This window comes from Miscanthus floridulus, chromosome 9 (assembly GCF_019320115.1).
Source record: "Miscanthus floridulus cultivar M001 chromosome 9, ASM1932011v1, whole genome shotgun sequence".
Classification (NCBI taxonomy): domain Eukaryota; kingdom Viridiplantae; phylum Streptophyta; class Magnoliopsida; order Poales; family Poaceae; genus Miscanthus; species Miscanthus floridulus.
Window position 1 is genome coordinate 43,708,226 of NC_089588.1, and position 25,785 is coordinate 43,734,010.

The 25,785-nt window shown below is 46.9% G+C and overlaps 3 protein-coding genes across 3 annotated transcripts; 2 read left to right on the forward strand and 1 right to left on the reverse strand.

The window, feature by feature from the left end:
- The first annotated feature begins 665 nt into the window (after window positions 1–665).
- On the forward strand, window positions 666–4,891 carry LOC136479748 (uncharacterized). Its single transcript, XM_066477511.1, has 3 exons — window positions 666–1,116; window positions 1,590–2,887; window positions 3,188–4,891. Exons 1-3 carry the CDS (start codon window positions 666–668, stop codon window positions 4,889–4,891), a joined length of 3,453 nt encoding a protein of 1,150 aa, XP_066333608.1.
- Window positions 4,892–6,117: 1,226 nt separating this feature from the next.
- LOC136481835 (uncharacterized) lies at window positions 6,118–11,804 on the forward strand. The gene is made up of 6 exons (XM_066479118.1): window positions 6,118–6,231; window positions 6,341–8,535; window positions 10,020–10,313; window positions 10,418–10,487; window positions 10,593–10,685; window positions 11,556–11,804. The coding sequence occupies exons 1-6, from the start codon at window positions 6,229–6,231 to the stop codon at window positions 11,667–11,669; spliced, it is 2,769 nt and encodes a 922-aa protein (XP_066335215.1). The 5' UTR covers window positions 6,118–6,228; the 3' UTR covers window positions 11,670–11,804.
- Window positions 11,805–18,104: 6,300 nt separating this feature from the next.
- Window positions 18,105–22,845, reverse strand: LOC136479750 (disease resistance protein RGA5-like). The gene is made up of 3 exons (XM_066477512.1): window positions 22,160–22,845; window positions 19,541–21,515; window positions 18,105–18,278 (listed from the first exon to the last, which is right to left on the reverse strand). The coding sequence occupies exons 1-3, from the start codon at window positions 22,843–22,845 to the stop codon at window positions 18,105–18,107; spliced, it is 2,835 nt and encodes a 944-aa protein (XP_066333609.1).
- Window positions 22,846–25,785: the final 2,940 nt, after the last annotated feature.

Sequence of the window (25,785 nt, forward strand, 5' to 3'; positions counted from 1 at the left end):
GGGAAGGCCGGACGGGAAAACGAAACCAGTATTACGGGATATCGGGAACGGAATATTTCGAACGGGAATGTGTCGATTACGATCGGGAATCGGTAACATAAAACGGGAACATCAATATATGTAACCACTTAAAACAATGAGCTCGATGCAACAATAACAACCATATGCAAACAAGTGGACAAGTTCATAACATCCTGGAGCGTTGTTATATTGTTGAACCATGAAGGATACAAAATTGATGACTGAAACCGAAACTTAGCAACTACTGTATATCGATATCGCCTTGCCAATTCCAGTGAACGGGAGGGAGTAGCCACTATGCCAGAAAACGTTATCAGTGACACGACGATTCGTGACACAAAAATGAAACGCGTCACCAATAATCTATCCATGACGCGGGTTCACGAGATGCATCACCGATTAGTTGTTGCCCATGCCCCAGGAGCAAGACGCGTCACTAATAACGATGTATTCGTGACGCGCGTTAACAAAACGCGTCACAGATAAGGCATGTGACGCGTTTTTTCTGGACGCGTCACCAATAGGAAAGCATATCCGTGACACTTCTCGATAACACGAGTCACAGATAATAAATGTGACGCGTGTTCTAAAGACGCGTCACTGAGTTGTGGCCGGGGACACATCTACATCACCGATCTTAACTCATGTTGGCTTCGTCCCCTAAAAAAAATGTCCCGGTCGAAATAAAAAACGCGTGGAGCTCCGACCGCCGACCGCCGCCGTCGACCTGCAGCTCCGGCCGGTGCCCTGTGGAGTCCCCACACCACGGCACCTACAGCTCCGGCCGGAGGCAGCCCCCACCCCACCCCGGTGGACTCCCAATCCAGGCGCGTCCAGAGCTCCGGCAGTCGCCGCGCGCCGCGCGCCCACCTCGGCTCCTCCAGCTCCGGCCGTCGTGGCCGCCCATCTCAGCACCTGCATCTCCGGCTAGAGCCCCCCACCTCTGCACCGCCCCATCACTCGAGCCCAGGCCCCGGCGGTCACGTGTCGTCGGCGGCCTCCAGGGCGCAGCATCGTCGGACCAGATCGAGCACGGCCGTCTTCGTGTCAGCAAGGGCGAGATTCGCTCACGTCCATCGCCCACCTCGAGCAGAGGTACATCATCGCTCACTTCTTTTCCCTTTTTCCCTTCGGCTGTGTTCTTGATTGTGCGAGAAATGGATCCGGTGCTGTCATGTGGAAGCGTTCAGAGAGTCTGTAACCGTCAATTGACAGCAATCTGTAGAGTCTGTAAGCTGCAAACGAAAATTTCATTACAAAATAGACAGTAGGTGTGCTCTCTGTTCAGTTTAATGCATAATATTTTTCTATCAGTGGTATACAGCTTAGTACCCTGTTCTAGCTAGTTGTTGTCTTCTTTGGCTGTTAGTTCAATATCAGGTCTGACTGAACTCACATAGCCAAGCTAAGCTCTACTTCAGTGCAACTTGTTTTTCATAGAGCTTTGGCTAGTCATATCTTTTTCTTTGGAGTGTCACACTGATGCAATAGTAAATTTACTATTCAAGTAATTTATAGGATTTTCATGCAAGGATTAGTTGATTTCATTTGTTTTCATACTTTTGTAGATATGGAGGATCGGAGCTGGATGTCTCTTCGCAATCGTGCATGTGCTCAGTACTTAGATGGTCTGAAATTATTCATAAGAGCTGCAGAGGCGGATATGTTGAATCGGCACAAGACAACTATGTGGTGTCCATGCATTGATTGTGAGAATAAGAAGCAGTTCTCGAGTTCATTAACACTCCATGCCCACCTGATCCTCCGAGGATTCATGGATCACTACAGATGTTGGAACAAGCATGGAGAAGAAGGAGTTAATGATCGAGACTTGCAAGCTGGTTGTATGGACCAAGGATTCTCTGGTGACCTACGTCAGGATGATGGAACTCATGGTGCTGGTCAGGACAACGAGGAAGGACCCTTTTGCATCCCGGATCTCACCGATGACAAGCTAGCAGATATCAGTGCCAATTATGCCCAGAAGTCACAGGACCTTGAGGAGATGGTGCGTGATGCCATGGGCTTTGATGAGTACACTGAGGTGGAGATGAAGAAGCTGAAGAGGTTGATGGCAGACATGAGGACTCCTCTCCATCAGAGCTGCAAGGCAAAGTATTCAAAGTTGTTTGCTACTCTCACGCTTCTCCAGTTGAAGGCGACATATCATTGGACTGACCGGAGCTTCGATGCATTGCTACATCGATTAGAGGACATGTTGCCTGAGGGGAATGAGTTACCCAAGACCACATATGAGGCCAAGCAGATTGTTTGCCCTATGGGATTGGAGGTCGAGAAAATCGATGCCTGCAAGAATGACTGTATACTGTACCATGGTAAAGAAAACGAAAAACTGACTGAATGCCCCGAGTGTGGAGTCTCTCGATACAAACGAAGAAATGACGGGGGTGATGAGGACAAGAGGCATGGAGCTCCTTGGAAGGTGGTATGGTACTTCCCTATAATCCCTCGCCTAAAGCGTTTGTTTGCAACTACCAAGGACGCGCAGTTGTTGAGTTGGCACAAGGAGGGACGCAAGAATGATGGTTACCTACGGCATCCAGCAGATGTTATTCAGTGGCGCGTCATCGACTCCAAGTATGCATCTTTTAAAGATGAGCCAAGAAACATTCGCTTTGCACTGAGCACAGATGGCATGAACCCGTTCGGTAATAGGAGCAGCTCGCACAGTGTCTGGCCTGTGTTGTTATCGATCTACAACATTCCATCGTGGCTGTGTAACAGGAGGAAATACATGATGATGCCACTTTTGATCTCGGGTCCGCATCAGCCAGGGAATGACATCGACGTGTATCTGAGGCCGGTTGTCGATGAGCTCAAGACGCTCTGGTCAGACGGTGTCAAGGTATATGATGGGTTCAAGAGAGAGTCATTCAAGTTGCATGCAATGGTGTTAACCAGCGTCACCGATGTTCCGGGACACCGTTGCTTGTCTGGGCAGTCCAAAGGAGAGAAAGATTGCTTTCAGTGCTTAGATGATACCGAGAGTCTTTGGCTGAACAACTCAAAGAAGAGGGTGTACATAAGACATCGCCGTTTCCTTAGCCGATCCCATCCTTACCGGCTCATGAAACGCTAGTTTGATGGCACAATTGAGAAGGGATCTGCTCCGAGGCATTTCACTGGGCATGATGTCTATGACCAGGTAAAGGATGTCAATGTTACGTTGGGGAAGAACAAAAAGAGTGCCCTTGGAAAGAGAAAGCGCAAGGAGGAAGAAGTCGCTGATAAGAGGTGGAAGAAGAAGTCCATTCTATGGGAGCTACCCTATTGGAAAGACTTAGCAGTTCGCCACAGCATCGATGTCATGCATGTGACAAAGAATGTTTGTGGGAGCTTACTTGGAACACTCTTGAACACCAAGGGGAAAAGCAAGGACCATGCAAATGCACGAGCGGACATGAAAGATTTGGATATCAGGCCCGAGTTGTGTCCCGAGGGCCCCAGTGCCCAGCTACCATTATGTGCCATAAATCTAACTAAGGAAGAGAGGCAGGAGCTGTGCGACTTCTTCCGTAGCGTGAAAGTTCCCTCCGGATACTCAGCGGACATCAGGAAGCTCGTGGCGCCAAAAGAGAACAAAATGCTCCCAATGAAGGCTCACGATTGCGATGTCATGCTCACAACAATGCTTGCGGTTGGAATCAGGAACATTTTGCCAGAAAAAGTCCGAATGGCAATCATGAGCCTATGCTTCTTCTTCAATGCAATATCTCAGAAGGTTCTTGATGAGAGGTCACTGCACAATCTTGAGAAGAAGCTTTTCCAGACAATGTCTCTTCTAGAGGCGTACTTCCCACCGGCATTCTTTGATATATCTGTTCATCTCATTGCTCATCTGGTCAAGGAAATAAAGTATCTTGGTCCCGTGTTCCTGCATCATATGTACCCGTACGAGAGATTCATGAGCACTTTGAACCGGTATACAAAGAGTCGGGTTCATCCTGAGGGAAGCATGGTCCAGGGTTACTCTACTGAGGAGGTGGTTGATTGGTGCCTTGGTTACATTGATCCTACAAATCCAATCGGCTTATATAAGTCTCCCCATGAGGGAAGGCTAGCGGGGATAGGGACTCTTGGGAAGAAGACACTTAATCCAGATCCGGATGATTACCAGCGGGCTCACTTTCTCGTGTTGGTACACACACTAGAAGTGTCTCCTTATATCGAGGAGCATAAGGAGCAGTTGCGTCAAGAGAATCCAGGTCGGAGCGAAGCATGGATAGGGAGGGCACATATGAAGGGATTCAACATTTGGTTCAAAAAGCGGATCCTCAGTTTGAGCTCTTGCACAGATGAAGGGCTTCGGAACCTAGCAGAAGGCCCTTTGTTCACAATCACAAGTTATCAGGGATATGACATAAATGGATACACATTTTACACCTTGGCTCGAGACAAGAAAAGTGTGTACCAAAATAGTGGTGTTCGTGTAGTTGCTTTGGACAACACTGACGTACAGAAGGATGCATACTATGGTCAGATAGAGGAGATCTGGGAGCTAACTTATCCTGGGGTCAAGGAGCCCTTCAAGGTGACTGTTTTTCGGTGCCGTTGGGTTAAGGGCACAAGGGGCATCAACAAGGACAGATATGGATTCACTACCGTTGATTTTGAACAGGTTGGGTACAAGGATGAACCATTCGTACTTGCAGCTCAGGTTTCACAAGTCTTTTATGTGCTCGACACGCAAAACAAGAAACACCTTGTAGTTCTCCCCGGTAAAAAATGGGTTGTCGGAGTTGAAGATGCTGTGGAGGAGGAAGAGTACAATCAATTTGATGAAGTCCCTCCTTTTGGTGATTGGACCCTCCCTATGATTCTCGAGAGTGAGGAAACTTCATACTTATGACATGGTCATGTAGAAGAGGCCACCGTTGCAAAAGGCCGCCGAAACCGGCAAGTACGCAAGAGAAAGTAATGCTTATCTGTTGAAGGTACGCAAGAGATATTACAGTGTTAGGTTCTCAAAAAAGTAATGCTTATCTGAACTAGTCACTTGCACCAAAATATGTATTTTGGATAATTCACAAAAAAGGTGTTTGATTGTACTGGCATGCTTGCACTGCTGTAGGTGCTTTGCAAATGCTGAGGAAACTCCATACTTGCAAATGGCTATTTGTGGTGCTTTGCATATCGAGGTTCAGTGCTCTCCTTTCAGTAGAGCAGAGGTAGAAACACTGTTCTTTTTTACATCTAAGCATAATGTTTGCAATATTATTCATAAATATTTATTGGTGTAATTAGCAGGTATGTAAGATCCTTCAGTATATTGAGGCTTACTAGGAAGAACACAAGCTTGGTCCAATGCCAATCATCCTTTGTACAGTGTTCAAAATAGCAGTACTGGAAGACCGAACTGTACATTTACAACTCTGGTAAGTATCTCCATCCTTGGTCTGTCCGTAATTCATATACGAGCGTAGTAGGTTCAGTCACAGTGATACTTAAATGATGAAATCAGTGAAACTTCGTGATGCTAACAGATGAAATGAAATATGAAACTACTTAGTCACTGCACCTATTTCGAGTGATTCGCATGACCAATTTGGGTTTCTGTAGCTTTATTAGTTCACGTTATGTTTTATTGAAGCACAGTTAGCATTTCGTTGTTCTTGCTGTCAGGGATACTTCTGAATTTGCTATGGTTTGATGATCTGAACGGACGTCCTCTGCACTCTGCAGGGGTGTACAAGCCGGCTGAGCTATGGCAGGCGAAGGAGCATCAGCCGCCGCCCAAGAAACGCAGCTGCACGATGGTGTTCACGCTCAAGGAGATGGAAGAGGCCACCAACATGTTCAGCGATCGCAACCTCGACGGCAAGGGCGGCTTCGGCCGGGTTTACAGAGGCGTCCTCAAGGATGGCCAGGTGCTTGCTTGCTTGCTTTTCACCAATCGTTCTATTTTGTTTGGGCCGGAAACCAGCAGGCCCAAATTCAGTCCCCAAGTCCCCGCAGCCCCGCATCTCTCCCGTGCGCCGCCGCATCTCTCGGCGCACCTCTCCCGTGCGCCACCGCCTCTCCCGCCCTCGACTCTCCCATTCGCGAGCAAGACGCAAGAGGACGCGCAGGGCAGCCGCAGCGGCTTTGCCGGCGGCGGGAAGAGTTGGGGCCCCGAGCTGGAGATCCACCGGTCACCACCCCCGTCGCCCCGGCCTCCTCCTCGGTCATTTCAAGTTCCACATCAAAATGGTAAGCTATCACCACCCACAGTCATTTCAAGTGTTTAGCATATTTCTAGCATCTAAATTTGGTCTTCTGCAATTTGCTAAACCACATCTTTCTCGAATTTGATTGATAGGTTTCTTCCACGGATTCTTCATCAAGTGGTGACGACGAAGCGGGGACACAAACTGTTTCTGAGGATGCAGAGTTACCCGTTGATGATGAGCAGCAGCAGTCTGTGCCTGAGCCTGTGCGCCGACCCCAAAAACCAAAGACAGCATCTAAGTGGCCTACTGACATGATCGAGGTCACAGAGATACATCCAGATGGGAAGCCAATTGAGGTGAAACAACAACGAAGATTGCGATTGCTTGCTCGTTTGATTGCTAGACAACAGCTATCCTTAGTTATGCCATCATTCAAAAACCTTACTGATGAGAGGAAATGGGAATTGTTTAATAAACATGTCATGCCCTACTTGAAGTTCCCAGATACAATGAAGACTGAGGGGCTTAAGTATATAATGAAGGTGATATCTAAGAGTTGGAGAACCCACAAAAACAGGCTAGTGACCGATTTTATCGAGAAAAACCTAAGTCCCTTTCAGAAGCACCCCTACATTCAACCTGAGGATTGGGCAGAATTTGAGGTATTGAAGAAGTCCCCAGAACAAATAGCGAAAAGTGAGAAATACAAAATGCTTCGGCAACAAAATGTGCACAACCATTGTCTGGGCTCTGTAGGGTATGATGGGAAAGAGAAAAAGTGGGAGGTGGAGGATGCAGAGTTAGTCAAGAAAGGCATCCCTAACCCATGGGATGACTACCCTGAAGGCCGCCCTGTGAGGTTTCTACGAGCAAGGAGTAAGCTTGAGGTATCAGAAGATAAAGCTGAGATCATCTGGAAACAGGATTCAACACAAAAAATCTCTGAAGACATTAAAGAGAAGCAATCAGCCGCAGAATCTTTAGGCGTCACTTGGGTTAGGGAGAATGATGTGCTAACTGCATGTTTGGGCCCTGAACAGCCAGGCCGCGTGCGCGCTGTTTCAAGTTACACTGGCTGGAAGCATGGTTGGCCTGGGTGTTCTGGCATGTACAGAAAAAGAAAGAGGTCTGGTGTAGTAGATGTGGATGTGCAAGCGATAGCAGCTCAAGTTAGAGAAGAAGTTACAGCTCAAGTCACACAAGAAGTGACGGCTAAGGTCACGAAAGAGGTTACCAGCAAGGTCACACAGGATGTCATGTCCTATCTTGCAGACCAAGGCTTGTTGGTAAGACCACCATCTTCTAGGACCCCTAGTCCTACCTGCGGACGAAGGAGCAGTTGTGCCTCTGCCTCCAACGCTGTTCCAAACGACTTGGAGTTGGGGCCCAGTTCAGTTGCTCCAGATACTATTGATCTTCTTGAAGAGCCAACCCAATGTTCCTTGGTAGTGAACCTTGGAAACTATCGACCTGTGGTTGCAGAGGGTCGGGTGTTCCCAAAGGAGTTTGTGCTAGAATCAGTCCAAATAGATTATGATTATGCAATAGTCCAAGTGGAATGTGTACATCAGGGTTATGAGGATTATGTGCTGCAGCCGCCCCCTAATGATGATATCAAAACACTTAGAGAAGCTCTACTACAGAGGATACAGTGGAGAAGGGATTGGATTCTAGTGAAACAAACACATGAGACCCAGCCAGCCCAATCTCAACCAGATGAGACCACAAAGAGTGCCAAGAGTGTTTCGAAGGGCACTAATGCTATTATTTCTACAAAGCTACTTTGTGGAGCCAATTCAACTCCTTCAAATCATCAATCTCCGGCCACATCTGATGCAACAAAGAGTGTGCCAAAGGAGCATAATACAACCAACCCTTCAAAAAATCCAAACAGCTCAGAGAAGGAGTGCACTAAGCTGCCCACGCAGCCAAAAGTGGGAACTGAGGCTGTTGGAAGCGGTGCAAGGCCACCCAAGCAACCCAAAGGGGCTAGTAAGGCTGCTGGAGAGAGTGAAAAGGCAGCCACAAATAAAAAGTTGGCTAGTAAGGCTGTTGGACAGAGTCTAAAACAACCGCAGCAGCAAAAATGGATTGATAAGTACAAATGTGGCCACCCATTTCTCCCAGCAATGGACCTCAAGGCGGTAGGACCTGGATGTACTGCTCTTCATGCTCATTACATGAAAGATTGCGTCAACAATAAGCATGGGATAGTGGTTAGGTTCTGGGGTATTTATATGCTGAACTCATCAAATTTCGAAGTCAGGCTTGTGAGATACAATTTTCTGTATGACCTCTTCCAATTTGGGGCATTGGATGCCTCTCTTCTTCAATGCTGGATATTGTAAGTACCTCCAAACAAATCTGTGTTCTTTACTTTTGTTACCCCATGGTAGAAGAACAGAAATAAGGTCATAGCTGATAGTAGTTCTCCTTACATTTAAAGTAACCATCTAATAAATAAATCATCCACCTATGTCATTATGAAAACTATCTATATCATCCCTACATTTGTATCTAGCCATCTCCATATAGAGTATTTGGTAACTAAAATTTATAACAATCAGGCAAAGATAGATCCAAACTGTAGAGAGAGCGTCTGATTGGTTGGTGTGGGCCGCATGCTTCCTGGAGGCTGGAAATGGGAGCTCCGGCGAAGAGCGGCTGGGGAACCAAAGGTGTGGCACCTCTTTGATGGACTCATGCAGTACTTATTTCTGCGTTTTCTCTCGTAACTTAATCTATTATTGTTATCGTGCCCTTGGTACATGGGTTGTGTAACTTGTGACTTATGCACCGTAAACTATAGGGTGCTTAAACTATAATCCTGTATTGATCGTTCATGTTAGCTATCAACGACTGTTTCCATTTTGAAGAAAAAAAATGCAAACTCAAATGATCATTTGTAATACTCCGTAGCTCACTGTTCAGGAACAAGGTACCTCTGCTGTTTTATGTATGTTGCCGCCTAGATGCTTGCAATTATGTAAGTGAAACGGAGGACTGCCTTTTTTCACACTTTGGTAGCTGGACTAATTACGACTGAAGCCAAGTTTCCTTGTCCTTCACTTCCTCAATGAATTGAATGGGCACATCAAAATCATATAAATCGCTGTAAACTGAGATAGCAGTGTCACGTTATGTGTGCACTGTGCAGAACTTCACCGGAAATTGATCCGTTCCTCGTCACTTTCCAGTGACCAGTGCAATCACGCCGGATGCGCTGCACACGTACGAGACTACGAGTCAGTTCCTACTCTGGTATAGTGGTACTCCCTCCGTAAAAATAAAATAATTATGACTTCCGACTCGGTCAAACTAGCTAAAATACTCTAAATATGCTCTTTCAACTCAACCTTTGCATTGCTCTGTTAACTTCATGTTGAATTTGGTTTGGTTCACTGACTGTATTTTGATTATTGTCTAAGTGACCACCTGACATCAGTTTTTTGCCGAATTTTGTTCCACACTATTAATCTCCAGTTAACAGCTAAACTGGTTGGCTTCAGCGTAGACAAACCAATTACCTTTAACACATAGTAGTTCGGGGACAATTGGTAGTGGCGGAGTTAAAGTAGATTGTTTGTAGGTGGGTTTAACTGTTCTTGCATGAGTTGAGGTACAGAGTACAAACGTTAAACTTCAATTTTCATGCTCTGCATCATGTGTATTCTAGCTGACCCAGATAAAATGCAATTAAGCTGGTTGAAGTAGCTGACCCAGATACATATGCTTGCAGTTCATCGGCTGTTCTGTACTCATTTTCTCTAGGCATATCCCTTTTGGTTTATGTACTCATGTTGTCTACATGTTCGTTCTTATTTTTAGATCACTGGTTGTGGAAGCTAAGGCTAAGGACATTCATGTGGGCTTTCTAGATCCACAAGTGATGTCACTGGACAGCATAACATTTGATAGAGACAAAGTTCTGCAGTATGTACAAAAGGCCTTCACCAAGTATACCAAGAATGACTACATAATGTTTGCCTACAACTCTGGCGGCTTAGCTGGTGATCATTGGATCGTCGTGGTAATAATTCAAAAGTGGAATAAGGTCATATACCTTGATTCCAACAGATCTGAAAACCATGATTTCAGCGTGCTAAAACTGTTGATTGACGAGTGAGTTGTTTGCTTACCTACTATTGACTTGTTTCATAAGTGCTAATATCATTGAACCAACATAATGAGCCATATATATGTGTGTGTTGTACTCTTACATGTAGGGCTTTTGCAAGATACACAAACAAGCTGAAAGACAGACCACAGCCATTGAAACACGCTTTTAAATATGCGGTAAGTGCTTCCAAAAATAAAAGTCAATATTGTGCCTCTAGTATATTAAGTACTGTGTTCAACTTCCATTTTCAAATTATTGTGTTCTATATATATTTCTCGCAGTGCCTTCAACAATCTTCTGCTAAGTCATCTGGCTGGTATGCTGCACACCACTTGTTTTTAGCTATGAGAAAGACAAACTTGGAATACTCTGAGGTATTCATATCTAAACTTTGGATGTGCAAATATAATGGCCCATGGTTGTTTGAGTGTGTGACTGTGTCATGTCCTAGTATAGTTTTTAGCCCATGGTACTTGTTCTGCTATCTGTCTTTTTCTATCTCAAGAGAAGAGAAAAGGTGGAGGCTTTATTTGTATTGCTACCTTTCTTTTCGTTTTGGGGAGTGATCTGATGAGGGTGGAGGAGCAGGTGCCAGCTCTGTGCTTTTGCAGCTGAACCTCCTTATGCTCCAAGTAGTTTAGTGATTGGATTAGGAGCATGCAGCTAGCTAACAGATTATTTTCTCTGATTGTTTATTTGTTTCCTAGCACTCGGATATAGTGTGGCCATTGTTGCAGTGGCCAGTTTGTGTTTCAATTTGAGTATCATTATTCGGTAATAGTGGCACTAGCCGATTGCTCATAGTCTTGATGAAAAAGTTTGTGTGGCCTCAGCATTCTGTCTTCAAATCAGTCTCAAGGAAACAGTCCTGCGTGTCCAGAAAAAAGTCTCAAGTAACAGTTGTATGTCAAACCTTAATGCGATTTCACTACATTTGTAGGCTATTCCCTTGATGTAGAAGAAAACTCTGCAGTTTCTTTTTAGTGGAAACATGCACAGTACTACTTTAGTCATAAGCTCGAATGCTCGATGATTTACGCTGCCTATATATTTTGCTCAGTGATAGACATAGGCACAGCACCATCTGCTTGCTAATGAATTTCCACATCTGCGGATGTTCCTATGTCCCTTGATTGTTTGCATCAAGCTTAGCAACTGTGATTTTTTACATTGATTGTCTATATTGTCCTGTACATTGTACTGTACCATGTTTTCTTTTTTACCAAAGTTCTATCTTGACACAGGAATTTGAAGTGTTGACGACGCCCATCGATATCCTCATGATTAGAGAAAAGCTAGCCAGGTTCTTAGTGGAACAAGTCATCGAGAAGAAAGGAGAGTTCCATCATGACCAGTGATGTGTGTTTGCCATTATCAGTGTGAGTCCAGTGATGTAGTGTGTGACTAAATAAATTAAGCCCAATGTTTAGATGGATTTCGAACAAGTTGTGATGGATTTTGAACAAGTTGTGAACATTTGATATAAATGTGAATCTGTTGAACTTGATGTCTATCTCGTGTGAACATGTTACATATTGATGACTTATATATATTTCTTCTGTGAACGATGTGGGGTTCTGATGAGCAATGTGTACATTTGTTATATGCTATCAGTGACACATTAGACAGACATGAGTCACTGATATCAAATTATCAGTGACGCAAATCAGTGACGCATATTCTTAGTATGTGTCACTCATATATCCTTATTCGTGACGTGTGTTACCACAACGTGTCGCTGATATAGACTTATTAGTGACGCGGGTTCCCACAGCGTGTCGCTAATATGGATTTATCAGTGACGCGTATTCCCGTTTTTCGTGACGCATATTCTGAATAAGCGTCACTCTATTTCCTTATCAGTGACGCGTCTTACAGTTATCGGTGACGCATGTTCACGTTATCAGTGACTCGTGTTCTAAATATGCGTCACGGATAGTTTCCTATCAGTGACGCGTTTTTACGCGTCACTAATGTGCCCTTATCACAGATGCAAGAATAGTGACGCGTGTTTTACGCGTCACTGATGACCCTCTACACGCGTCACTGATAAGGTTTTCTGGCATAGTGAGCGGATAGGAGTGGGCTAGGCCTATGGCGCGGGGGAGCGGGAGGTTTCGTGGGCTGCATCAATCAGTGGGCTGAATACGAGGTTTAGGTGTACAAAATACAGGAACACCATCGAGAATTTTCCTGCCCGAATACGGGAACCGTGAATACGGTCGGGAAAATTCCTTAACTGATTCCGTTCCCATTCTTGCCTAAAATATGGTGTCGGTTTCCTGTTTCCTGTTTTTCCTACAAAAATGGTATGCGATCGGTTAATGCGGTATACGGTGTCAGTCGGTACGAGAATTTCCCATCCTGTTTTCATCCATACAGACAGCTCTGCATGTTATCTAGCCTAGGTCCTCATAATATGTTTTTCCCCAGTCCTACATACACCTCCCTTCTCTCTGAAACTATTTACCACTCATGCTTAGGGCCACTTTGATAGAGCTCTCATTCCTGATTTTTGAGCTTCACTTCTGGATTCTCCCAAGGAGTGATTCTCGCGGGGAGCAAGGTGGGGAGCAGGTGAGAATCACTTCTGAAGTGATTCCTGTGGCAAATGAACGGGGAGCAGTGGGAAATAGTGGAGAGCGTTTTTTTAAGCTCCCAGTTCGTATGGAGAAGTGATTCTCGTCAGCTCCCCACCATAATCTAACTGCATTTTAATTGTTTAGCAGGGATCCTCAGAATCCACTCCGAAGAACCTGGGAGTGAAGCTCTGCTAAACTAGCCCATAAAACACCTCTGTTTCCCGGCCCAAGCTTTAGGCCCAGTCACTGCCTACGTGTTTTGGGTTGGGCTTAACCCGTTTGCTTGTACGCGTGGTACAGCTTCAGTTGGCGCTTGGCCCTTTCCTACGATCGGCTCTTTGCCTTGTGTTGTGGCGATATTCACCCTCCCTGCTGCAGAAACAATAGATGTAGCCAATGAAGCATCTTGAATGTTGACATTTTTCGCATACATTTTTCTTGTCTAGGTGGGCCTCTGTACTAAAATTCCAATGAATCAAACAAACCTGTACCATTGTTTAAAATCCACGGCCGCTCATACAAAGTGAAATTTTTTGTCCGGTGGCTCTCTCACGAGACCCCCATTTTGCCTCTCTGTAAACAACGCATGCCTGAAAAAAAGGCTCTTTGAGTCAAATATAATGTCCGGTAACACCTATGAGCACGGACCCTAGTGACTTAATTTCTACAGCGAACGGCCACCAATGGCACATAGATTTCTTAGGTGACACTATTCAGATCTGTGTTGGCCCAAGATCTCTCGCACGGGTGAGCAATCCGCTCACCGGCACTCTCGCACACTCACACTAGGCTAGAGGTTGAAGAGAGTGAGAACAGCGCACACACACCGGACCAGCACCAGTGTTGGCCAAAACTCTGCTCAGGTGTGGAGAACTGAACTTCTAATGTCTAATGCTATGCATGAGTATATGTACAACTTTAGTTGTACCTTACCAGGTACAAGGATGGTTGGCAAGTACTCCAACCCCCAACTACTCCTATCTAATCCTAGTACATAGACATGTCCTATTGCCATGCTGCTATAGTGACTAGATGTGACAGCAGGGCTGACTTTTGTGCCATCCCCTACTGCGCGGGTATAGAGAGAGCAGCTGATTATTTCTAACAATTCTTTCCCTAATCCTACTGCTAACCCGATGCCTTGACCTCCACCATGCCAATCATCTTCTTCAGCTCAGAGAACCGAAGCTGTCCGAGTGACTTGGTGAGGATGTCAGCGAGTTGCCGACCAGTTTCGATGAACTCGATGACAATCTGCCCTCCATCAACATAGTCCCTGAGGAAATGAAACTTGACGTTGATGTGCTTGCTCCGATCGTGGAGGACCGGATTCTTCATGAGGGCGATGGCGGGATGGTTGTCCACCATTAGTGCTGGCGGACATGCTTCCTCGCCTGTCTGCTTGCTCAGCAATCGACGCAGCCAAACAGCTTGGCATGCCACTATGGCCGTCGCCATGTACTCCGCCTCGCACGTAGACAGTGCCACCACATTCTACTTCAACGACAGCCAGGAAATTGCGGCCGACCCGAGGAAGACGAGCACGCCGGAGGTGCTCCGTCGTCCATTGATGTCACCCGCCATGTCTGCATCGCTGGAGACCGTGAGCCGCCACTGGTCTTGGGGAAGACGATCACCTGATCCACCGTCCCCTTAACATAGCACAACAGCCACTTCAACATGGCCCAATGATACTCTCAGGGATCCTTCATGAAGCGGCTAACATAGCCCATGGCGAACGTAATGTCCAGCCTCGTGTGGACTATGTAGCACAGCCCGCCGACGATGCTTCGGTAGAGTGTTTCATCTACCTTCGCCACGGTGCTGGCCTTTGTCAGCTTCAGCCGCTCCTCCATCGGAGTACGTGCTCTGACCGAGTGTAAGCGCCTCCATCCCTTGTTTCACCTCAATGCCGAGGTAGTAGGAGAGCGCGCTGAGATCGCTCATTCGAAAACGAGCCGCCATCTCGCGCTTCAAGCTGTCGATGTCCTCCACACGCGTGCCGGTGACGATCAAGTCATCCACATACATGCCGACGAAGAGCTCCTCCTTCCCCCATCGCCGCGTGTAGAGCGCTCTATTGCATAATGCGTGAACCCAGCGTGGCGTCAAGCATGGCGTTCCACGCCTGCGGAGCTTACCATAGCCCGTAGAGCACCTTGCGCAGTCTAAGCACCTTGTGCTCTGCTGCCTTGACGACGAAGCTTGGAGCTTGCCTGACGAAGACCATCTCCTCTAGCTCGCCATTGAGGAAGGACGATTTCATGTATAGGTGATGGACAAGCCAGTCCTTTGCCGCTTCTAGAGCTAGCAGCAGTCGGACATACTCCATGCGCGCCACCGACACAAAAACTTCCTCGAAGTCGATGCCATCGCGCTAGATGAAGCCACGAGCAACGAGGCATGCCTTGTGCTTGACAATGGTGCCGCGCTCGTCCTGCTTCACCTTGTACATCCACTTCAGCCCGATCAGACGGCATCCTAGAGGCGGATCGATGAGCTCCCAAGTCTCATTTTCCTCGATCGCCTTCATCTCCTCTAGCATAGCCCGTCATCAATTGGCATCACGCTTGCCCAGCACGAACGTGGGTGGCTCCTCTACACTAATGAGAAGCAGCTCTAGATCATCGAGCAGTCGACTTGCTAGGCCTAAGGACCCTGTGTTGCCGATGATGTTGTCCAGCTTGCAGAACCGCACCTCCTCGCCGTCGTGGAAGGCATCCACAAAATCACTGATGTTGCTTGGACGAGAGGTGAACTCGATCAGTGTTGATGGAGTCCCTTGTTCCACCAGAGTGGTCGGAACTGCTGCTGGAGTGCTCGGCATCCCTACTAGAGTGCTCAACACCACTCCTGGACCACTCGGCACCACTCCTGGTGTGGTCGGCACCACTGCAGGAGTGCTCGGTACTAGTCCTGGAGTGGTCGGTACTGCTGCAGGACCGCTCAGCTCCGCTACTGGAGTGCTTGACATCCATCCTGGAGTGGTCGGCACCACTACAGGGCCGCTCAGCACCACTATTGGAGTGCTCGGCACCCTAGCTGGAGTGTTGGGCACCGTTCCTAGAGTGATCGGCTCTGCTGCTGGAGTGGTCGACACCTCCTCTCCAGCGTCTCCACCACCATGGATGACCATGTGCTCAACGACGAAGGTGCTGCTGAAGCCGCCAGCTTCCCCCATGCCCGGACCATCCCAGTCCCAGGCCGCCTTCTCGTCGAACACGACGTCGTGCGAGATAACCACCTTGAATTCATGCGGGTCATAGAGCTGATACGCCTTGGTGCCCTCCTCATAGCCTAGGAGCACCATCGGCGTGCTCCTGACTTCCAGCTTGGTGAGGACCTGCTTCGTCTTCTTGACGTGGCCGATGCAACCTAACGTCCTAAGGAAGGACACGGTCAACTTGCGCACGTACCAAACTTCGAACGACGTCACGCCCTTTAGGGACTTTATGGGCGCGTGGTTGAGGACGAACACAGTCGTGGTCACCGCCTCACCCTAGAACTATGCCAGCATGCTCTTGGCCTTCATCATGGATCGAGCCATGTCGACCACCGTCTGGTTACGCCGCTCCACCATGCCATTCTGCTGCGGCAAGTATGGCGCGGTGTGATGTTGCACCACTCCCTGATATGAGCAGTACGTGATTTGTCCTCAGCATGCGCAGCTTCTTCCCGGACTCTGACTCCGCCCACCTCTAGAGCCTCTTGATCGCCTCATCCTTGCTCGTTAGGAGTTGCAGCCACATGTAGCGTCTGCAAGCATCCACGAGCAGAAGGAAATACCACCGCCCGTTGTGCATGGCTGGCGTGATTGGCCCACAGAGGGCGCCATGGACGAGATTGAGGGCGTCTACCATGCGATACATGGCCGCCTTTGGAAATGGAAGCATCCTCTGCTTCCCGGCCAGGCAGCTGTCACACATCTTGCCTGTGTGCTCGATGTGGGGTAGCCCTCGGACCATCTTCTCTAGCCGACTGAGCGGGTCGAATCTGAGATGTTTGAACCGGGCATATTACAGCCACGGCTCCTCGGGGAGCCACGCCGCTAGGCACACCGGCTACTCCACCTTCAAATCAAGCAGGTACAATCGATTACAGGAGCGTTTTGCCTTGGCGAGAAGACGCTGCTCCCGATCGCGGATCTTCAAGATCCCACGCTCGTCCAGCTGCCTGATGCTGACGATGCTCGAGTGCAGCTGGCAGATGAGGGACTGCAGCTGAAGGGCGAAGTCCTCCAGTGCCTCCCCATCGCGGAACGCTAAGTCATCGTACTCCCACCGCAGTTGCTGCGCCTTCGCCTTTTTTGCGTAGTCGGACTCGACCCGCATGGCCTTGAGGGTGTCCCAAGCTTCCTTGGCGGAGTCCTTCGACCCCAACGGCTCCCGGTACTCCGGAGGCACGGCGGCTAGGATTGCCTCCAACGCCAAGCAGTCCTCCTCTTCATCCTCGGTGCCCTGGTCAACCGCCTTCCAGAGCCGTCAGGCCCTGAGGTTGACCTTCATGGTCACCGACCACACGCCATAGTTGGTGCCAGTGAGGACCGGCTAGTTGGCTCCGCCAACATCCCGCACGGCCCTCTGGATGACCACCTCGCGACGCACCGACAACCGGGACAGCCGTGGCGACTTCTCGCCACCACCCTGACTGTCGTCGCCCTCCATCGTCGAAGGTGAACACCCACCTCGGCTCTGATACCACTTGTTGGCTTGAGATCTCTCGCACGGGTGAGCAATCCACTCACCGACACTCTCGCACACTCACACTAGGCTAGAGGTTGAAGAGGGAGTGAGAACAACACATACACCGAACAAGCACCAGCGTTGGCCAAAACTCTGCTCGGGTGTGGAGAACTGAACTTCTGATGTCTATTGCTATGCATGAGTATATGTACAACTCTAGTTGTACCTTGCCAGCTATGATGCGCGGATACTCCTAGAGGGTAGCGTATCGCATATCCGATACGCATCGGATATGGATACGCGTCGGATACATCTTGGATACGTATCCTAGGCGTGTCTCAAAAATCAGATACGTATTGGCTCGGATACTTGTATCGGATACAGTTGGGTTGCATGGGATATGGCCCAATACGTCAAACAGACCTCCAGGCCCGCTCGTTCCGTGTGACCTTCGATCCCCTCGCCGCAATCGGCAGTCACAGCAGCGCTGCCATGAGCTAGTACATCGGGACATCCCTCTCTCACGCGCCTATCTGGATGACTCGATCCAACGGCCGGTGGCCGGCGAGCTCCATCTCTGGCAGAATTCGACTGGCATGAAGCCTTGAATCTTCTGCTCCATTATAATATTCTGATTTGGCTCCTTGATTTTCTCTGTATCATCCATCCCATCGCCGTCACGGGAGGTCGCCTGGTGCAGCATCTACAGAGCCACCACTAGTGTTGCGGATGCAGAACAGGATTGAAGAGGGGCTGGTCTCTTCTTCTTCCTCTCTCTCTCCGTTTTTCTTCTTTCCTCCACCTCTTCTTCTCCCTCACCCTCTCCATATTTCCATTGATGCACCAGTTGTAGGAGGGCTGGAGCCCCCTCAGCCCCCCTTAAGATCTGCCCCTGTGTGTGGTCATCCTCGTATCCTACTGTACAATTAAATTAACATTTGCTTCCTATTCATAACGTGGAATCAATGTGTGCCCTAATGTGACAGAAGCAGTTCTTCAACAACTTCAAAACAAAATTGCAGAGGCTGGAGAAGAAAATTGAGTCATAATTGAATTTTCTCGTAAGGTCTCTATGCTCCTTATTTCACCTTTTTAAATTAAATCGCTGCATTAGTTTGTTCTGTAATTTAAGTTGAACCCTAGATATCTATTTGTTGAACTCATGAAACTTACAATCGGTTTGTTATTCAGTTACTAAATATATTATTAAAGTATACCAGCCGTATCCCGTGTCATCGCTTTTTAAAAAATGGTGTATCCGCGTATCCGATGCTCGTATCCGTTTCTGAGCTGCATAGCTTGCCAGGTACAAGGGTGGTTGGCAAGTACTCCAACCCCCAACTACTCCTATATAATCCTAGTACACATATATGTCCTATTGTCATGCTGCTACAGTGACTAGATGCAACAGCAGGGCTGACTTTTGTGCCATCCCCTACTGCGCGGGTACAGAGGGAGCAGCATATTATTTCTAACAATCTAGACTAATATCTTTAAGGCCCACATATCAAGGTCAAAGCCATTGTTTGCAAGTTTTTCTATATATATTAAGAGACCATATACAAGGCGGGACAAATTGAGGGTCAGTGATGCATTTTGCTTTACTAGTTTGAAGCAACTAGTGAGCTACCATGAGAAAGAAATGCAATAATGACCCATGCGAAGAATAATCTCAACACATAAAAGAAAAAAACAGACTTTTCTAAAACGAAACCAAGTAAACACATGATAAATCCTTGCAAACGTCTAAGCATTATTAGAACTAAAAGACACAGTAACCCTGACGAACTGAGATAAGTACAATCAGAGGTGCCGTGCAGTGCATGAGGATAAGTGGATAATAACTCGAAATAGCATTCCCTTGGTCATCGGGCTTCTAGTATGGGATGGGATGGGATGGTCAGATGGACGCCTGCTGCACCCCTGAGCCATGGAACCAAATATATCTTGATCAAGTCTTCTTACCTGGAGCATGGGACTATTGGGATGGATGCCTGCTGCGTCCCTGATGTCATTCTCCAAAGCCTCCACCTCATCAGCAACAGCAGCAGAGCAGTTAACATCGACGTCGACATGTTTGAGGCCTGCCAAATTCTGCAGACCAAGGACCAGGCCACCTTCCCACTTGAACTGGCACTGTGCCATCAGGTGCAGTTTGAGCCTTTGGAGCTTTGGCATGGCTCCCGGCTCAAACTCCAATGCCACCTCGCGCCAACAGCGCAAATGAAACTTGAGCAAACGCTGAAATCCTTGTGGGTTGATTGCGTTCCTTGGGTAGACGATGCCTGAATCTCCATCTTTGTCATTGAATAAGCCAACAGTAAGAGAGAGCAGCATGGGTAAACTTGCTAGAATATTTATTCCTTCCTTGCCTGCTTCACCACGGATAAAAATGCGGAGACGGGTCAGGTTGACGAGTGAGCTTATTTGAGGGCCCATGCAATTTAAGTCACGTGTATTAAGAACAAGCTTTCGAAGTGGTGGTGAAGTAGGGACACACGAAGACATGAATGGACGTGTGGCAACAGCATCACTCCCCCACACGCGCAGTTCTCGCAGGCGCGTGAACAGCTTGGAGAGCAATGAGATACATGCTTTCTTGTGGCCCTCCATATCAAGAAATTCAGTAAAGTACGGCCAATCAATTTCAAGTTTTCTCATATTGGTCAGATCACTAAGTCCTTGGATAAACTTTATAGATTGAATATCCAAATCGATCCTTGATAGCTCTTCCAACGCCTGCAGATTTCTGATTCCATCGGGTAGGCGCACCGACGGATAGACATGAAGACGCACTAGCTTCTTCAGCTGGATAATACTTGCTGGTAGCTTTTGAAGACATTGCCTTCTCACATCTAGTGTCTCCAGATGTTGTAGCTTTTCTATATCTTGTGGAAGCTTGCCGACCAAAGCATAATTGTGTATCCTCAAGTACTTCAACTGACCTAAACTTTTGACATGTCCAAGAGAGCATTTACCATATTCAACTTCAATATTCAACACTCGCAAGACTTGGCTGCTTAAGAACTCTGTGGCATGCTTAGTAACAAGAACTGAATTTGAGCCAAAGATATTGATGGATCGGATCTGAGCTCCATTTTTTATTGTCTTGGCAATGTCTTCCGCCCGGGAAGAAATGTCTTTTTGGATGGATAGATGGCGAATCTTGTTCGAAGAATAATTTTTAGAAAAACCATTACCATTCCATATAGTAACAAAGTTGTCCTCCACAACCTTTGATGCAATGAACTCAAGTATGACATCATGAACTCTGCACTGTTTCACTGTTGCGCCGTCTCCCCCAACCTTGGTTGGCTGCACCAAACTTCTATTGATGAGCTCATTCAAGTAACTTCTCCCTAGCTGCTCCATACTTTCCCTGTCCTGTCCAGGAATCAGTCCTTCGGCTACCCATAACAATATCAATTGTTGGCAATCAATCAAAGAATCCTCTGGAAACACACTCAGATATAGCAAACAGCTCTTTAGATGGTGAGGAAGGTCAAAGTAACTCAGTAGCATAATTCTTTTCATCTTATCAATGGGAGAATCTTTGTCAACTGCAGCAGCAATAGACCTCAATACATTGACCCAGACTTCCACTGCTTTGCTTCTGTTTGCTAATAAACTAGCTATACTGATTATGGCTAGTGGTAAGCCGCAACATTTCTTTAAAATATCATTGGATACTTTCCTCAAATCTGGGTGGCAATCATCATGGGACAAAAATAGCCTCTTAAAGAATAATCTTTGGGAGTCCTCATGACTAAGGGGCTTTGCTTGATACATTTGTGCAGCAATACCAGTACAACAAGATTTGGCTACTGCTTCAATGCGTGTTGTAGTAATAATTCTGCTTCCATTGTCATTGACAGGTAAGGCAGATCGTACAAGCTCCCATGCTGATACACTCCAGATATCATCAATCAAGATGAAGTACCTGCATACATTGGTTGTGGAATCACGTTATTAATTATGTAAGGCAAACCATGAATTGAAGCGTATTCCAGTGAAGTTAAAGATGTCGGAGAAATGTAAGATGGATTGTAGTGGCACACTTTTTTATCAGTAATTATTACACATGAGAAATACAGTCTGTAAACTACCATTATTTAAAAAATATGTTACAACCTCCAGAATGGTAAGTGCCGCATTAGAACACCTAGAGACCCACTCAAAAGACATGACGCATTCAGTTCAAAAGCTGAGTTCCAAAATGAGATATTTATGGATATTTAGAATTCTGGTCATATTTTCCAAGAAGTAATTTTACTGAGTATGGATTAGATGGTGTAAAGTAAAATTTTAACCAAAATGATGCACAGTTGACTTGAGTTTGTTCATTGTTGCAACATCTTTAATGATGACATTTGATAGATATGCTGAGCCATTGAAGTATCTGAGGTAATTTTATGCTGTCAAGTTCATTAGGCCAGGAAAGACTGAATCATTTTTTAAAATTCCCGGAAAATTTCATAAATGGCCTAATAATTAGGTGAGCTCATGTGATGAACAAATATTGCACGACATTATTCTAGCTAAATGAACAGGTTAACTATTAGAAAAAGAAATAATATTGATTACCTCTTGTCCTTTAAGCATTCTTTCACTGTGCGGATGAGCTGCTCAACTGTCTCTAACATCTGTGACTGGTCAAAATGGCTCTTGCTTATTTGAGACAATATATCTCTAAGAAGTTTCTTCATATCTGGAGTTTGTGATACAGACACAAAAGCCCGGCAATCAAAAGCAGCTTCAGTGATTTTGTGGTACACCTCCATGGCGAGAGTGGTCTTCCCCTGTCCACCTATCCCATAGATGGACACCACCTTGTGCTCCTTGTCTTCACATCTCAATAAGCTGATAATCTCCTCACGAGGAGCATCGATTCCAACAAGATCCCTGGCCTCCTGAAAGAGTGCAGGTGCTCGAGGATCCAAGAGCACTGGCTGAGATGAAGAGGCGAGGAGACACTGATTGATGTCGTAGTAGCGTTTCCCCTGCTCGCTCTGCTCGCTCACGAGCCTCTTGAGTCGTCGGATCTCCTCTGCTATTCCTCTGTCCTTGAATAACGTTTTCACCATTTGAATGGCCTTGTGCACGAAGTTGGCCGTGGAACCTCCATCTCCATGGCTGTGATTGAGCACAAAACGGTCGATGCAATCCTCAATATCGTAGGACAGCTCACGCACCTTGCTCCTCCAGTCTTTGGCGAGTGGATCGATCTGGTCGTCGTCCTTGTCTTCGAGCCTCAGAAGCATGGCTTCCATGGTGTGCAGCTCGTCTTGCAGGGACCGGATCCCTTGCTTGACGTCCTAAGAGATCATCGCTCAAAGTAGGTGAGCTACTCCTAAGAGATCATCGCTCAAAGTATAGTCAATCGACGGGAAATTTGGATCATGCGAAGAACACCGCTTTTTCGACTCCGAAAATTGAATCGCCCTGATCTATGAACTCGTGAGGTTTCAGTTAAATTCCTTCGGTGGAAAGGATCAACTCACATCCTAGTTCATTCCAAATCAATCGGTTTGACTCGAAACGACCCACAACTCAAGAATCGAATGAAAACGTGAGAAGGGGTGGAGAGGAAGAAGCAAGAAGGCGAAGAACATAAACAAGAATTGCACAAACAGATCATACTATGAATCCCAGAGGGCACGAGGAGGTTAGGGCCTCCATTCCCGCAAAAGTTCTTCGGTTCGATTACACGGATGAACTAGCTAAAACATCCAAGGACCTCTTGAGGGAGAGAAAGCTAGAGAGGGGAGACCTAGAGAGATGAAAATGAAATGGGAAGAGGTGAGGGTGATTGGGGCACCCTCATCCTTATTTAACGGGGCTATTACATAGTTCTCCAATTGCCCTCGGATACTTAGAGCGAACCACCTAACCCTAAGGCATTATGGTCCAATTCTGTCTTCTGTCGATCGGACGACCACGCTTCCTGCACAGATCTGCTTCGCCTCAATGCAACCTTAGTGATTCCGCCACGTGCCACCCCGTTCCTCCTCGAAACCTCCGCCCAGGTTTTAAGGCACAAACCCGAAAACCGTCCGCCAGTGGTTTTGTGGCCTAGATCCACCAAACTCGCTCGCGAGTAGCATACTCCATACGCGTCCCCTGCTCCTCGACACGTGTCACCGCCGTCCTCGACCGCCCGACCGCCAAGTCTTCCAAAGCCTCCACTCTACTTGCACGTCCGCCGTCTTGACTCGGTCAACACAGTCACTCCTCCATGTACGCTTGCGCTTGTCGTTGTCCCCAGGTGTCAGCCACCACGACTGGTCCTCCGGCGCTCCCGTCCCTCAGTCCAAGCCTCACGTCTGTCCTTCACCGCTCCCGGTCCATCGGCATGACCCGTCTCTACTTGACCTTCACCTCGCCGTCGACCACCGCCTCCGAGGTCCACACCTACGCACCGCAAGCCAAGAGACATGTTGCACAACCCAACTCATGCCATGGTTAGTTCACAAACTCAACCCAAGACGTGAATCACGTTGACAATCACTCATCAAACAAGACCACATGGGCGCATATCAACCATGTGTCCTCAATCTCCCCCATGATGAGCGCATTTTCAACACCAACACACAAACCGCATAGATAAAAAAGCAGATGAAGGGAAAGGAAGAAGGAACTCACCCAAATGACCAAAAGCCATTGAAAAGCCAAAACAAGGTCATTTGAGGTAAACAAAACTTGCAAAAACTTGGTCCCCAAAGACATGGGCAATGGCTCGACGCAACCAAGTAAACCACAGCTAGTCCTCACGAAGAGGCAGAACGGGCTCAACACCACTAGGAAAGCTCAAAGCACCTTAAAACAGCTAGACACATCTTGTAAAAGTAACTCAAATGCAATGCAACTCCCCCTGAACAAATGCAATCTCTCAAATGTATGCCCCTTTAGGTGGTTACTCCCCCTTGGAGTGGTTTGTGAGAAACATTCTCCCCCTTGTTGATATATGCACTTATCAACCTAAAGCCCAAAGACCGCAACTCCCCCTCAAAGTATGCTAAAAATGCACAGGGATGCAGAAAATGCGGAAGCTTCAGGAGAATATCAATCAGAATGGAAGAATGCTCTAAGGGATACCATCATGTGTGTAAGACAATAAATCTGAAGGCTAGCAAATGCTCAAACTGGTCATATGGTACAACAGTGAATTGCAAAGCATTTTGAGCCAATTTTAGTCTTGAAAAAGCATTCACCACAGAATTAGCACTTAGCATGTATAACCTGGAAATTAACAAGTGCTTTCAAATCTATACAAGGTGAACTACCCCAAGCTAGTGTCTAATCAACATGCCACAAAAAGAATTCAAAACTTGTGTTTTGCATCAAATACTTCATTTTAGTCATTTTGCACAAGTAACATAGAAGGCATGTGATTGCGAGGGGGCCGGCGATGGCGCCACCATCCCTCCACCGCGGGCCAGCTCCGGTGGGCGCTCGGTGGCTGTCGCTGAGAGAGAAAGGGGAGGAGAACAGAATGAGCTAGGGTTCGGGAGCCGGCGTCGTGTCGCGGTTTTGTTCGCCCGAGATCAGCGCGCGGCCGTCGATCTCAGATGGACGGCGCAAATCAACCGGGCCAGATTAGGCACAGGCGGGCGTGAGTGGCAGGCCGCTTTCCCGGCCCAGGCCTAGGTTGCGGCCTGGGGCGCAGGAGCGCGCAAAGCACGCATAGTTGGGCCAGGCCGTATCTCTGATCGGGCCGAATTAACAGTACTGAATTAGCCTTTTTTTCTTTTTCCTTTTTCCAGTGAATTAAGATTTTTTTCCTGGAAATTAGTTTGTGGGTAAAATTCTTGGACCATGTTTAAGTTTTCGCTGCAATAATTATGTTTATCCTCTGATTAATTTTGGAACCAATGAGAAAATTTTAATTGGAGGAGTAGTCATACTTGTTTAAGTTAATTATGGTATTGTTATTTTCTGACCAACATTGATGATAACAATATTATAATTTTATTCATAAGTTTTTTCATGCATTAACTCTATTTCTGCCCAACAGTGATATAGAATTAATGTAGAAGAATATTTTATTTATGATATTGCTATTTTCTGACCAAAGTTGATAATAGCAATATTATAATTTATTTATGAGTTTTATGCATTAATTCTATTTCTACCCAACGGTGATGTAGAGTTAATGTAGAAGAACATTGTATGTTTTAATTTCTCTAATTCTATTTTTAGGCTACAACCCA